Below are 16,488 nucleotides of genomic sequence, written 5' to 3' on the forward strand. Positions count from 1 at the left end.
AGCTTTTTCAGCTGCTCAGACAGACCAAAAAGTTGGATTCGCGATTGCCTACTGGACTTTTTAAATGATTCATTTACTTATACCGTGTTCATTACATCAAAGAAACAAAAGACTTTGACTTGAAACAATGAACAGAGACGTCCGACAGAAAGACAGAGCAAGTTCCTGGAGAGGACAGACCGTTTCGGTCACACTCGGAGGAAACGCTTTAAAACTCTCTGCCGAACAATGGCTTTTCCTTCCTGCCTGTCTGTAATGGAAAAAAAATCCCCGGATAATAGCAAAGACTCCGCTCAAATTCTCTAAACCCAGATTAGACAAAAAAAAAAAAAAAAAGATCACTATTGTGTTGACATCCATGTCAACACGTCATTATCTGCAATGATCTCTGACAATAACACACAGCTACAAATACCTCAGCTCTGATTCTGCAGCCATGCTTTTCTTGGGTTGTGTGCATGTTTAAACAGCCTATGAATTATTTCACAGTTTAGCAGCACAGTGTACACATTTTGAGGACACATATCGGCCCAAGATGACTTGCATTTCATTTCATGCTTCATGTTCGCTATCAATTCATCAGGAGGCTGCTGCATTTAGCTTTTTTTCCCCCCCAATACAGAACAGAACATGTAAGCTGCAGACAAGCTGAAGAATGATTCTCTTGCTCTTGCTGTCTGCATGTTCTCCTGCGCATTGATTTCCAGTTGCTCCAGTTTCATCCCGTAGTCCAGAGACATCATATTCTAAATTGCCTCTGCTGGTCTGAGTGTTAGCCCTCAGTAGCCCCAACCAATTATGCTATAGCCACACTTCTTTCTAAACTAGCACAAAGACATCTCTGGCATTTCTTGCTACTTATCGGCCGACGTATATGCCTCTAATATCAGTTAATATCGGCCAAGCCCTGAGGTGGACTGGTGATTTGTCCATATGCAGCCTCTCTTTTTCCCCTGTTCTCAGTACCCCCCCCCCCCCCATGTAATGTTTATCAGGGTACAACATGTATAGGTCCGTATTGGTGAAAATAGATGAATTCTAATTGGGGAAATGACAATATCTAGTCCAGCGGTTCCAAAACTTTTTCACATCAAAGACCCCTAAACGGACACAAATTAGACCACGGACCCCCATTGGATAAGAATTTATCCCAGCGTCCCCCATCTGATAGGAGTTTTGCTTTTAGATTAGGTTATTACTTAGGTTATTATTTAGGTTTATTACAGAAAGTGTATGAAACCCATGACCGAAATAGTCACCCATTCTGTCACTGTGTTACTTATGGATGGAACTATAGTGAATAATAAATCATTCTGCTTTTTGCTGGGGACCCCCTGGAACCCTCTCAAGGATCCCTGGGGGGTTTGAGAACCACTGAACTAGCCAACTGCAGTACAGGTCCAAAGAGTCAAAACCAAGCCACAACTTGGGGTGTACAGCGCAGAGCACGCCACATCCATCTTGATCTGCAGAACTCCAGCCCCATGTGTGACCTCAGCACTCTGTAGGTTGCTCCGTGATTCGGTCACAGCTTTCCCAAAGCAAACAATAGGGAAAAATCATAACTTTGAAAATCAAATCTTTTTTTTTTTTTTGTTATCCGGCAGTGGGTTGCATCTGCAAAGGTATTGTCTTGATCCTACAGATATTTACTAAATACCTCGAAAAAGGTGCATCCCGCTATGTGGCCGAATCACAGAGTCTCTTACTGGCCATTTGCCTGATAGAGACCTGGTGGGCGCCGAACGTTTGAATCACAGAGCACCACATCGTTCATAAAAATGTCCATTTCCTCTTAAAAAGACTAAAATTGAACTTACACAATTGTCTAAAATGCGTCTTCGTCTTACTGAGATTTACAGCCCAGTGTGCTGGACTAATGTGGTCAAGTTCAAAGCAGACACACACTGTATATATCAGTGGTATGTGGACGGGCTTTCACAGCAGCAGCAGCAGCAAAAGGGAATGTGCCACTTCGGCTTGGACTAAAAAGCAAACACTGTGTTGATTTACATTCTCGACATGCCACAGCAACATATGAAACCAATTACCATCTCGCCGAAGACTCAGCGTATTGCTTTTGAACTCTTGGTGCTCACGGGTGTGCATTTAAGATCAAAACGTGTATGGCTTGTAGAAAGAAAGAGTTTCAAAGCCTCCATGCGTCAACAGAGGGAAAGACTTGTATTCCATATCTGCGGAGAGAATATTAAGAAATGTGTCACGGTACAGACTCTCAAACAATGTTTCCGTTTTCCAACTGAGTTGCTGTTTCCCCCCCTCTTTACCAGGTCCTATCTGATGGCCTGCGAGTAGCACCTCCCCCATCCTGTAACTCCCACTCCTCCACATGGCTCATGTCTGAGACATGTCACAATGCTGAAAACAGCCCCCTGTTCCCATTTTCCAAACGACATACCATTTTGGCGGCGGGGCAATTGTTTTGTCCTGGTTTGTTTTGGTGAGCTGGGGGGCAATGATTAGGTCAGCCACGCCATACTGTCTGATATATGAAAGCATAGGACTTGTAGGAAAAGTTAGTCAAGCATGTCAAGAAACAAAATGTGGCGTCTTAAAGAGTGTCTCATTTCCAGCTCTATATCTTTATTCTGGGACTCCGCTAGAGCAGCTTTACATGATTCACAGATCAAATAAGTCCTTCTTCATCTTATTGTGGCCCTCCATGCGGGCCCCTCTGTGTGACACAAGCCCTTTGAGCTCCTGTCTCTTCAAGGCCCCGCCTCCCCTAAAAGCCCACTTCCTTCTGATTGGCCGGCTCCCTGCCTCTGAGCCCTGAGCACAGCGCACCGCTTCATACTGACAGCAGCAGTAACTCAGCTTGGAAAATAGAGACATGGGGACTGAATGTGATGAACTTCCTGTTTATCAGACCACAAATGAGACAAGAAGTAGGTTGGGAAAAAAACGATAAACGCTGCTGGAGCTGAGTGTTTCTGGGGACTGGGCCTCACTGGTTACTGTACAAGAACACACAACAATATGTGTTCTGGTCTCTGCCTCAACTCTCTGTGATTTACGGAGTTTCCTGATGGACAGAAAGCTTTATAAAGTGACTGCTAACTGCTGCTAACTGTAGCTGCCGTTAGCTCAGTTAGCTCTGAGCACCAGGGGGGAGTGTTGGTGTTTACACCGCCAGCGCGGGAGCTTTGGACCGCCGGCAGGAGGAGGTTTTCAGGCCCGGGCCCCCGAGAGTCAGATGGTTAGAGTCGGCTTAACTAAGAGCGTAGATACAGATATACATCTATGGCTAAGAGGACTGCTGGATGCACAGCTAACTAGCGAGCGGCAGCTACAGTTAGCTTAGTTAACGAGCAGAAAAAAGTTCTTTCTGTGAGACAGTGAACAACCTGAGCATTAGTAAAGTCCTGAGCAGAGCAGCTCCAACAACCACCTGAGGAAATCCGTGTTCGGGGTCATGTCATACTTTCACAGCAGTAAGACATGAAAAGCAAATGGAGCGTCCTGAGCAGTCTGAAGACTGAGCTTTTGGCTCACAGGGATCACTTTTACATACGCTCTCCTCATTATTTGGCAACTTTGGCGACATTTAATAGGAACATCCAACATTGTAACCCTAAGTCTATGACAGAAAATGAGGAAAAGCATAACAGGTCCTCTTTCAGAGAAATGAAAAGCGTGTTGATATGTTTTCAACCCCCTATTGTGTTCAAAACACACACACACACACACTTATGCGACATCACAGCACTGTGTTACTACCATAAAAGACCTGTAATTCTTCTTTCTCTATTCAGAAGAACTATTTAAAAGAACTGTTTCTCCATTCAAACTACTACTACTGTTAACTTGCCTGGGTCCAGACCTTTGAATCAGTTGACTGCTTTCATGTATCGCGACATGAAACGGCAATTTCTCGGTTGAAAAGCGGACGATCCAATGAGCGCTGCGGGGGGGGGGGGGGGGGGGCTAACGCCATTGTCGAGCTGTTGTCAAGATTCAGGCGGATACATTGGTCTCTAGTGATTGGCTAAGGAAAATCGAATCCCCCGCCCCCACAGAAATTGGTTAGAGTGCAGGTAGTCTGACTCACCGGATGAAGGCTGCTGAGATAAGCCAGTCGCCGTTCTCTTCTCCTTCCGCTAACTGCGCATGAAACAACAACAGCAACAACAACCTCCGAGCTAGCAGCCTACACGCTGAAAATGGCAAGTTTTGACAAAGACTTGGATCGTCTGAGTCCAGTGAGCTCCCCCAGAGCTGAAGTATAGGGAGCCTTCTAGGGCACCGATGACCCAAGTTCTGTTCGTCTTTTTTTAACAGTAAACGTTGTAAAATCACATAGTCTACATACACCGTTTACTATTCTATGTGCCGCTTTCTTTAGCGGGGATTCAGCCATTTTAATGCCAGGGCTCGCCTCCCCATGAGCAAATGTTCCACCAAAACAAGTCCCCCCCCCCCAGACACTATTTTGCAAGGGCACCGTCGCTGCATCCTGGGGTCAGCGCCGCCCAAGACGATTGTGATTGGTTTAAAGAAAAACAAACAAGCCAGAGCGTGTTAAACTGTATGGGCTGTAGATTCACTGATCTGCAGTACAGTACTTGAACCTGGCATGGAGCATCCACAGCAAGTGGCATGGAAGGTGTTGTGATAACCCCACCCCCCTAGGTTAGGAGTTAGTTGTTGCCCCAAGAAAGTTTGGTGCTAAATCTGCAGTTATGTGCTGTAGTACAGATGAGGACAGAGCTGAACTAGAGAATTGCCAGTCAATTCAAATTCCAAACCGTACCTTCTCATTCAATTAGACAAATCACCAGGAAGTGTCCAAAGGAAAAGACCAATGGCTGCTTGAGCTTGATAACATATTGTGGGCAGTTGCATTAAATCCTACATACAGTATTCATGTGTAATGTGTCATTGTTTCCCTCTGTACATAGTTCATCAGATGTGGATGTCTCAAAATAAGTCTTTCAAGTCTTAGTCGTCGTCTCATTTCAAATCTAATAAGCACAGGGCCAAAACAAAACTGTTGGAATACTTACCGACTGCACCGTTCAGCTCCCCAGGTCACACAGGACTTGTGACTGAAAGTGGTATGATCTGGTCTTGGAGAAGTTAAACGGCCAGGGTGTTAGATCCCCCTCGACACCCCACCACCAACCGAACCCCTGTCTGACACCCTCCCCCCACACACACACACACAATTCACAAACAGACGTCAACAACACAATGACGTAAATAACTGTGTGTTGTTGACCTTTTGGCTTTCTATCCAACTTTTCAACTGAGAAAGTCAAGAGTTTGACTGAACTTCCAAACAAGAATACAAAGATTCAGCGTTTCCTCCATGATTGCACTGTTTTTGTGAGCATTAAAACTGTTCCCATGAAAACCCAGAGCTCAGGTCACAGACTGTGGCTGTGCTACAAGTGCACCATGTGGAACCCCCCCCCCCCCCCCAAGCCCAAAGGATTTGTGACCGCCCGGACTTTACGCGTAGCAAGAAATGGATGCTTGTTTTGCAAAGAGGTTGTGCGAGGAGATCCGCTAGTTAACCACATTTACAGAATACGTCTTTGAAAGAATACAAAGACAGCCGAAAGGCGGTGAACTTTTCTCTCTTTGCCTTTCCCTTGCTGTTCAGTCAAAAACCACAAACACAGGAGCTCTCCTTGCCGTCATGAGGTCACCAATTTTGTTTCCTGCTGTGCATGCTTCTTCTACGCTGCAGTCCCCCAGAGGGATCAGAGAATCTATCAATAATCTGGGACGGACCGGTGACTACAGGGAAAGTGCCCTCTCAGCTTTGAGCCACACCTAAAGCCGGGTTTATGCTCGATGCAGCGCTCCTGGCCTGAGGGTGCACGCACACCGAAAAGGTGTGTCATCACGTTCCTTGGATCTAGCAGTTGTCTGTGAAGATGACGCTGCAATTTGACTCTGCTTGCACTGCAGTTAGTAGGAAAACAAAGACATGATTCAGCAGACAGTCCAATCTCTCACTCACGGATGATCACAAAATGAACATGTATATATGCATGAGTCCCTAGACCTGACATCTCCATTTTCCAGCTAGCTTTCTTGCGCCTGTTAAGGCTGGACAACTTATCCTTATACAGTAATTCCAAACTCCACCCAGCTTTAAACGGGTCAACAGTGTCACACAGTGTCACTCGCGGGCCTTCCCACGGCAGGAGGACAGCAATCCACAACCTTGTACTTCCTGAACTTGCACCAACCTTGTGAAGTCTTGGCACTAGGTTCTTCGATGAGCTTCATTGTATTTTACATTTTTGAACACGTGTCAGGGGAGTAAGGGGGAAAACAATGAAGGAAGTGGTCCAACACAGTGTCCAGCGCTTTGAACCAACTTTTGGAACCTAACGCTTGGCAAGAAAGCACATAAAAGGTATTTTAAAGTTTTGGTTGCCCTGATCTGTCCAGACGCACGTGAATGGCGGTTACTGTGTTTGTGGTTGTCGTAGTCGTGCCTTGTTTTGATGTGATGACACATCTGCTTGACCAATGACTATTGCACAGCACTGCGAGCAACCCTGAACGTACCTGGAGCTTTAATTTACTATCACCTACCAACAACGACGACATTCTGTTGACAACAGACATGACGAGTGGACGGTGAGATACACTTGTACTTGACCAGTATTCTCCGAAAACACCATGGGGCATAAAATTTAAAAAACGAGAGGAAGATCGTCATAAAGAAAAATGTCTGCACTGGAGCTTGTTGTTGCTGAGGAAGAATGTATCTGTCTTTATCTATTAAATGTGGCGGCGGTCCTTCCCCATGAGTTCAGAATCATGTGGCTGTCCCGGTGGACTCTCATTATCTTTATATCTACCACTGTTTATGTATATATTGCCTCTATACATGTGTACATGCTGTGCACATTGCTGCTTTTTGCCTTTCAGATTCGATGCTAAACTGCTTTTTTTTTTGTCTCGGACCTTGTACTCAAAGTAGAATAAAATCTAATTTTATGAACCCACAAGTTAGAAGTCTGCCTTTCAATGACACAAGGGAACCTTTTCAGCTGTAGGAGTTCAACTCACAGAAAGTCTGATATTAGCTCTCATCCCTTGCAGGACATCACCAGGGTGCAGTCTCTATGGCACCCAAATCGGTTACATTACGTAACGCTGGAGTGTTGCCAAGCCCCCTGGAAACGTTAGTCCCACTACCTCTTGAGAGGAAAGAACTTCAAACCAACCAAACCCCATTTCATTTTTGCCCAATTTAAAACTTGTTCTTTAAAGCTCGAACAGCAAGACGCATTATGTCGTACAAATGAATAAAAGCTACTGAAATAATCAACTACCTGGTACCTGGCAGCATTTGAATTTCACACTGTATGGGTATGGTGCACCCTGCTCACTATCGCCCTCATCAGTGGATTTAGATCAATCTTAAAAGTTGAAACTTTGTTCAAATAAATGCTGCTGGTGTATTTAGTGTGAGCCGAATTGTACAATATTAGTACGTGCAAAAGATCGTACATAGTGACTAGGAATTGCTGTATGCTTGCGCTCTCAGGCAAGCGAACAACAATAAAATAAGAGAAATTCCAATGGAGTTCAACTGACTGTCATTACGGTACGGTGTGTACCTATGACAGAGGAGAGTAATAGCGGGACGAACGTATCTTATCCATCGTGGAGACGAAAAGATAGTCGACCTGTAAAACGCATGACAGTGGTTTGAAACGCACCTCGGTGCACCACCCTGGTCAGAGAGCGGCGGCAGCACCGTCTGGGCGGGTGATGAACACTGCGTTACCTGAGGACATGGTGCAGACTTTTCTTTTTTTTTTTTTTGCTGCATTGAGTCACAATGCCGGTGGGACTGGCCATGTGACCAAACTCTGCACCGTTATGGAAGGACCGAACTGAGCCGATCCGTCCTCCAGCCACCTGGAAACAACCCGACACGCCGAGCTCAGCCTCGCAGTTGGAAAAAAAAAACAAAAAACAACACGTCAAACTTTTAACACATCGCCACGTTCGTCTGCTGCTCGCTGCAGGCCAGAAGGCGAGGTCCTGTAAGGGCTGCGATTGCCCTTGGAAAACCCCAAGGCAGTGCTTCATAGCTCACAGCCCCCCACCCCCCCCCCCCCCAGCCTCCCCCTGCACTGCAGATGAGGGGGTTAGAAAGGCTTTTCAGATTGAATAACGCCGTAACGCAACACCGTCTTATGTCGACGGCCTCTACTTTGATCGCGAACCTCGCAAATCTCACCAGAGTGCACGTGAACGCGTCCCGCAAACGACCACACCAAAGGACAAACTGCGTACGTGCGCGCGCGCGCATTAATTTGCTGTCGAAGCTGACCGCTGCTAAAACTACGGGGGGTGGGGGGGCAGTTTAGAGGGAACGGAATGAGCTCATTTACCTGTTATTATCTTCTCTGTCGCCGTTTCTTTCTCGGTCATCATATCCCGCAGTTTCACCTCCTCCCGAGCCTTCTCTCCGATGCAGCTACACCAAGCAATCTTTCCTGGTTTAGCGGGAACGCAGGGCCAAAGAAGGGAAGCAAAAAGGAAACATCAAGGAAAACGGCCGCCACACTGTTGGTACTTGTCGGTGTCCCCCGTCAACTTTCACTTCGAGCTCTGCCGCCTCCCCGTTCTGCGGCCCCCCCAAAAAAAACAAAACAAACAAACAAAAAAGCCTTAAAAAGGAACACCGGGAAGATTTGAGGTCCGGAGGTTTTTGAAGGAGGGGAAGGGGAGGGGGGCAGTGAGCCTCAGCAGAGAGGATGTTGGACCCCACCAGACTGCTGCTGCTGCTGCTGCTGCCGCCGCTGCCGTTCTGTGTGCCCCTCCCATCACATTCACGTCCTGTCCTGGCCAGGAACGCTGCTGCTGCTGCTGCTGCAGTCCTGCTTCAAGACAGCCGGTAGGGATGCTGTGCTCTCCACCAGCTCCAAGACCGTTCTCATGTTGATTTGTGAATTGGAACCGGATATAAAGAGAAAAATCACATCAGATGGTGTTGCTTTGAGTAGACAGCCACGGCCAAATGTAGCCCTTTTTGACCATAATGAAACCTCAATTAACTCAAATGTTTATCTGAAGTACTTACCCAGACGGGCACATCTGTGAGCTCCGTTTGGACTGGACGTGGCCCCCGGTCTTGAAACGAGCAAAATGGGAATAATAAATGTGGGGAAAAGTGACCGTGGCGTGGGCTGGAACTGGTTACGCTTCCTGTTGACCCAAGTGGGTTCACTGGGTCACAGAAAAAAAGCCCATGCTGACTGGCCCCTTGTGTGTTTCCTGTGAATAAGGTCAAATAATTTGAGGGGGTGTTTTAAAGCCACAACTCTTATGTTAGAGTGAGGAGTAAGAGAAAATGTAAAGAAAATTGGGATCCAGCAGGAACCCACAGATCCAGTATGTCCCTCGTGGGACCCAAGTGAGTCAGTGACCAATTGGGATTTGAGTCCCGGTTAGGCTCTCGCAGGTGGGACATCTGTTGGGCTAATTTTTTTTTAATTCACATTCAATTTGTTTCTAGTATTCTAGTATTTGAAAGTTGCTTCTTTTTATTTTTCGTCAGTAACTTCTTTCGATCCTACGTGGACATGGTGGCTGGGTCTGAAGTCTATCACAAACCACATCTTACAAGCCCCCAGAGCAGCTTTTAGGAGTTTGAAAATCCCATTCAAAGACCAGTGGCAGCACAAAGGGTTTATCGTCCAGCCAAGGGGAGGGAGAGAAAACGGTCAATCATCTATTAGTACAACCTACTTGAAACGATGTGTGTTTCATGCTCATTTGGACGTCATGGAGTAATTACATGACTACAATCAAGGCTGTATTCCCGGCTTGTCGGCTGCTGAACTCCCTGAAAGCTCCAGGCTTACTTGTGTCAACTGGTTTGTGCTAATAAATTCAAAATCTGTGAATATGCACCCCTGCTTTGCTACCTGATCTCAAGGCCCTGTCTTGAACCATTGTTGAATGGCTCTAATTCGAATCCTAGATGCACCATAGCACCAAAACGGTTGCTGAAATATGTAGCTGCTCCTCACCCGAGTGCCTAAACACATCAATCGCATCTTACCTTCTGTGTTTCCATCAAACTGGCAGACAAGTCTGAAAACACACGGTGGCGCACACGTTTCTGGTTGCTTCAGCTGCAGCAGTGACTCAGCAGCAAAGTGTCGGGAAAAACGGGAGGGGAAAAAAAAACCAGGAATCTTCAAAGGTTTCTTAACAATTGAAGATAAGGGAAGATAATGATTATATATATTTTTTGTGTATTTTGACATATATCCAGATCCAGACCCGAACAGGAAGAACGTTTTGAGAATTTTACCACCTCCGTATCAAAGATATAGAGTCTTTTGAACATGAACATCATGTTTTATGAGATCACAGGACTGCTAAACCGCGTTTCTAATGACAAATGAAACCAGCCAGGGTGTCATGGGTCATTAGGGGGGCTGTTTTAATCTTTCCAAAACAACAACGAAACACATTTACTTTTAAAACACTTTTCACTTTTGATAGGATACTTTGCGATATATCTGAATTTACTGTGGCCACATTCTGCAAGTAGCTTCATTCTGGTATTTGAGGGAAAACAATGGATGTTATTAACCCAACGGAATCCAGCAACTGCTTTGAATACTACATTCCCGTTTCGTCTGACTGTTTGCTTCGGCCTGCCTGGTGTCGTGCTACTTGACAGTTTCTGGTTAATTGAATTAGTTACTTTGAGGCAGGAGTCATTCACAAAAACGTGTCACTTCACACAGCCTGCTGGTTTGATGTCCTCTGTTACTCCTACCACAAGAACTGTGTTATCATGATAAGGTAAAGACTGGGTCAAATGGCTTGGATGCCATCGCTTCTCTTCTGTTGAATAACCCTAGACACCATGATTTTTATATAGACAATCTTTACAGCAAATGGAAATATTCTAGATTTTATTATTTGTATCTAATAATGTTATCAGAATGATGTCTTGACTGAAGTTTTTGCCTGCTCACTGCAATTTCAGTCAGGTGTGACCTCCAGGCTGGTTCATGCTAAATAATCAGAATACACGTTGATGGGGCCTTGTCACCACCCAGCTGTGAGAGGGTCAGCCCCCCCCCCCCCCCCCCCCCCCCACTGTTCCTGGGTGTTGCACCTGCGTCTTGAGCAGGTCTGTTGAATGTTCGCATTCAACAAGCTTGATGAGTCACTCTGACCTGTGAAATTTCAGCAGTGTTACTCCTTTTTTTTTTTTAGTATTTACTTGTCAATACAGTATTGTGAGCTTCTGTCACCGGAACCCAGACCTTAACCTTAACCTGGACCTGGGTCTGCTCACCTGGTAGCTGTTTACCTGCCTGCAAACTGCCTGTGAGCTATTTTTAGCTATGATTAAACCACTGAAGTCATCCTGCTGCCACCTCTGTCTGCACTTGGGTCCAATCCCGCATATCCTGAGTTGTACAAACTGACCAAAAGTGGACCCAGTCGATGAAGCATGTTCTGTGGATGAAGTTGATGAGGCTGTTCACACCATTCTGTGACTTCTAAGCCACTGCAAGGAGGCCACTCTTGACGCCGGCACTCCGGGAAGCCTGGGCTTAGCGAAGTGGTTACCTGGATTGGCAGAGGACTTGATCATTGCTTTAGCCTCCTTCTCCACTAGCGTTGGGCCTGCTAGCTTCCAACCTTCAGCTTGGCCTGCTAGCCTCCAGCTCGCTAGCCTCCAGCTCGCTAGCCTCCAGCCGTCACCTCAGTCTACTAGCCCCCAACCTCCAGCCCGGCCTACACCTCTTTCTGCCAGTTACCAGCCTCGGTCTGCCAGCAACCAGCCTGCACTACACGCTCAATTAGCCTTGGGTTCGTGAGCCTGCGGCCACCCTGAGCTGACTAGCCCACCACCTGCCTTGACGTCCAGCGGTCAGCTTTCGAAAGGGACTCGGCTGGTTATTTTCATGGGCGTCCTGTCTGATCCGCAGTGGGCGGCCCTTGCAGACATCCTGCCAGATCCCCATTTTTCCACCCCCTGCCAACACCCAGCCAGTGCTTCCAGATCATCCGTTGGCCGTGGAATGTGACAGGTTGAAAAACATTTTCTTATGTGAAACCAAGGACTAAAGCTTGAAATTACATATTTTGTTCCATTAGGGTAGATAGGTGGGTACTTACTATGGTATACTGTCTTAGTTCTCAATGAACTCTTCCTATATAACCAGTGCAGTTTGTTTCATGAATTTTCTACAAATGATTATTAGTTCCAAGGCTTTATTACCAGACAGGCCAGAATTGTAAGGGACCTGTAAGCTCCAGTCTTATTGTGTTTGAACTGGTTTGTGCAATTTCAAAAGTCTTAAGGTAAAAAAGTCTTCCTTTATTACCCGATCTTGAGGCCCTGTCTTGAAGAGAGAACCTGTGCTGAAGCCGAACCTGACTGTATTATGAGTTTATAAAACACATGATGCATTGCTATTGATTAAACCATCTGGTAGTATGTAAATAAATGTAAAGGAGCTCCACCTAGACTAATGGTACTCACAGATTCATGAATCAGTATTAATTATCAATTGATACAATATATAATACACCAGCAGGGGCCGTTATTCTGTATAATGAGTACTTTTACCTTTGAAACTTTAAGTACATGTTGCTGATAATACTTCTATACCCTTAAGTAAGGTTTCAAATGCAGGACTTTCACTTTTATCAAGGTTTTACATTGAAGTATTGCTACTTTTGCTTTAGCGAAACAAATCTGAATGCTGCTCACACCACTGACAGTAGATCGTTGTATTAACATCAATATAATGAAAGTGGTAAAATGATGCCCACTGGCTGATTGTCTTGATACTCGTTTAAAGAAAAACAGTACAGCTGAGAAGGTGAACAGTGTTTGCGTGGTGTGTAGGGCCAGAAGCTTGATTTTGGCATTTGGTGAGGATGTATAGTCCTTTTGTCTGCACAACGGAGCGCCACGGGAAATCATTCCTGCCTGTGGCCATCAAACTGTTCAGCTCCTCCCTCTGAGTGTCAGACACTCAGGAGAAACAGGCTGACTCTGGACCTGCTTCACCTGCCATAAACTACTACCTCATTATTTATTCTCTACTCTCTATTTATATTTCACCAGTGCAATACATATATATATATACTCAGCAATGCAATACATATATATACATATATATATATACTCAGCATTGCAATACATATATACATACTCAGCATTGCAATACATATATATACATACTCAGCATTGCATTACATATATATATACTCAGCATTGCAATACATATATATACATACTCAGCATTGCAATACATATAGATATACTCAGCATTGCAATACATATATACATACTCAGCAGTGCAATACTTCATACGATCAATGAAGTATTTCTGATTCTGATTTCCACCATAATGATGAGCATCTTACCCCATCTAGTGGCCACTCAGTATTAGGCCGTCACCCACTGGTGCATATCATCAATGTACAGATAGAAACACACAGGCCTGTATCTTGTGGCGGATAGATGTACGTAGGTGAAACTGTACTACTGTACTAAAGGTGTTTGCTGTCAGTTTTATGGGACAATGCAGAGGTTGTTATTGGCTCTATCAAAGAAATGGTCCCGGTGAAGACTTTCTACAGTAAGGTCTGTGGAGTAATGGGGACACTGGTTTTGGAAAGAAATGGGGGTGTTTTTTTTGTTGGTTTTTGCTACATTTTTTTATATTTTGAGCAGTAAAGTGGGGGAGACACATATCTTAAAACTTTGGCTCGTAAAACCAAAACTACCTACATGGATAGATAGCATGAGGGGTACGTGAGAGAAACATGTTCTGGTTCATTTTTTTTGTGATTTGGGTGAACCTATCGTCTATAACGAGCCAGAGCTTGACTGGGAATTTTGTGGTACATGTAAGTTTTTTATAACTTTTTAAATGATTTGTGTACCATGGCATTTTCAGATATGCACAGCAAATAAATGTATAGGCCGTGGCCTTGGTTGTCAAATTGTGGCGAGTCAATTGATACCAGATCAATTATTTGATTGCGTCTGTGTGAGCATGCAGCTAACAATTCTAAGCTGGTCTTAGTGCTGAATTCATAGATACACTCCGCCATTATTTGATTGTGTTCCATAGACTTTGATCCAGTTGTTTAATGTATCATACATAATTCTGTCTGGAACAAGATTTTTAAAAAGCCCTGATAGATAAATGAGTTGTAAAACTATCTATACCAACAGTATACATATAAACTGACGGGGGTTTCCCTGAACTAATATAAGGTACAAAATTAAGTGGAATGTACTTGCTCAAGGAGTATTATTCACTCATTGTACAGTTTATAATGTAAGCATAATGTCTTATGAGCCTCTGGAGGAACTTTTTCAGGTCAAGAGAAAACAACCCTGATGATGTCATAGTGATGTCACCAGGGTCTACCTCAGTTTGGGACAACATGTTTATAACGGAGAGCCTGTGTGTGGACTTTACAAGGCGGAGAGGGTCTAATGGGAACATTCTGTTGAGTTGCATTGTGTGTTCAATTGTGGTAATTCCCTTTTTGGCACAATAGGTGGTATGTGGAGCATGGGGGAGGGGGGGGGCACAGATAGGTGAAGCAGTAATCACAGAGCAGGTGTGTTTTGACCATCAGTCAAAGTAAGCCATTAGTTTGTTTGTTGGCATGCAAGTCATTAATTGATGATGTGCAAATGAATACACTTGAGTACGGCTCCACGGACGTTTGGGAATGTGACTTATTAACCAACACGCCACGCAAAGGCCTCCCCCCGATTAAGGCAAGTACCGGGTACAGCAGGTACCCCCCAGTGGCTTGTAGGTTTGTGTAGTTTTTGTCAAGTCAAGTAAACACCTGCTCTGCAAATGACTGACAATTACTTCACATACCACCTACTGTGCAAAAAGGGAACTGCCACAAGTGAACACAGACTACTTCATATATACACACACATACATACTAATGAACACAATGCAAAAAGGGCTCCAACACAATGTGTGATAGGCTACAGGGGACGTGGAAGTTGCTCTGTCGGCCCTTATTATTTGCCACAACGTCCGTGGAGATCAAACAAACCTAAACTCTGGTTTGTTCATACACACCTGTAATAGCATGGTGGCATTTGCACGTTATAGTTTGTTTCTATGTTCCTTTTTTTTTTTTTTTTTTTGTTAAAGATTATAATAAGAGCTCAGATCTTCTCTTCCTCACGCTGTACACTGGTGGAAGAGAAGCTGCAGTACTCAGGATGCATCACCAGAGGGTAGTACAACAGCAGAAGATGGGGGCAGACTGCAGGCCCGCAGGCTTCCACCGCGGAAGTATTAGATTAAGGCTTCGACAAAAAGAGATCCCAACAGGCTGAATTAGCTCTCTGGTAGGCTGTCGAAGTTATTAATCAAATAGAAATGAGTCATGTACACAGAAGTGGACAGAACAGAGCCGCAGTCGGCATATTCGCATTGCTGATGAGTACTTCTTTAACGTCCTTGAGAATTGCCTTTCCACAACATTATATACTAATTCAACACATAGATGATATATAACTATAATTGAATATTATGATATTAAATCAAGCTAAATATGTGGTGGTTTGTAAAGACGAATTCAGTCTCTTTTTTTTTGTCACTATATTTATGTAGTCTGACATTTGTCCTGTATAATTTTGTATTAATAACAAGCATAAAGCCATAAGCCATTTGTCGTTGTAAGTAAAGTTTGAAGTTTCAACACATAGAATAAAAAAGATAAAGTTCCTTCAGCAAAATTGGTTGCAATGAAATTCAAACACAATAGCATTTTTCGTATATGTACTTTATGTTCAGCCCCCCCCCCCCCCCCCCACACACACACACACACACAGAAGCATTTTATAAAAAACAATGTAACAATATTTCCAAATCAGGTGATGACATATTTAATTTGAGGCTGATGCGAAGCCTGGAACGAGGCTATGCTGGGAAAGGGTTCATCGGCAGGGTCGGGCCTCTTCTTATGGCTTATAAACAAAGAGCTGGGCATGACTTGAAACGCTGCCGAGCTACCTGAACATCTGTGCTGATTATCTGATCTGCCCTCAGATCAGCTCGTCCTGCACCTTCCGGGGGGGGGGGGGGGGGTAACGACGGCACAAGCCCTTTTTTTCTTTTTCCTATAGGCAGATGTCAAAACAAGGAAAGCTGATCACTGGAGAAGACGGGGTCGCTCTTCGTTCTTAGACTCTTGGTATAAATCTTCAGGACTCTAATTTTCTAATTTATCGTCCTCATCTGACTGAGCAGGTGTCACCCACGTGGACGTCTCTAAGATGACATTTAGAAAACTTCAGTGTCCTCGATTAGGGGGATTTTGTTGCAGCTCGCCCGCATGAAAACAAAGCAGAAGCACGTTGATCTGCTGAATTAAAAAAACACACAAAAACACTGGCCCATGTTAAATTCACAACAGGACAGGAATGGTGGTACTGATAGTTCATTT

The 16,488-nt window shown here is 44.6% G+C and overlaps 1 protein-coding gene across 1 annotated transcript in view; it reads right to left on the reverse strand.

The window, feature by feature from the left end:
- Nucleotides 1-8,503, reverse strand: part of hspa12a (heat shock protein 12A) — a 41,197-nt gene extending 32,694 nt beyond the window's left edge. Inside the window, exon 1 of the mRNA XM_070915937.1 lies at nt 8,394-8,503. Coding sequence (XP_070772038.1) covers nt 8,394-8,436 — 43 coding nt within the window. The 5' untranslated portion in view covers nt 8,437-8,503. The remainder of the gene's footprint in view (nt 1-8,393) is intronic.
- Between the last annotated feature and the right edge of the window lie 7,985 nt (nt 8,504-16,488).

This window comes from Enoplosus armatus, chromosome 12 (genome assembly GCF_043641665.1).
Source record: "Enoplosus armatus isolate fEnoArm2 chromosome 12, fEnoArm2.hap1, whole genome shotgun sequence".
In the NCBI taxonomy this organism is placed as follows: domain Eukaryota; kingdom Metazoa; phylum Chordata; class Actinopteri; order Centrarchiformes; family Enoplosidae; genus Enoplosus; species Enoplosus armatus.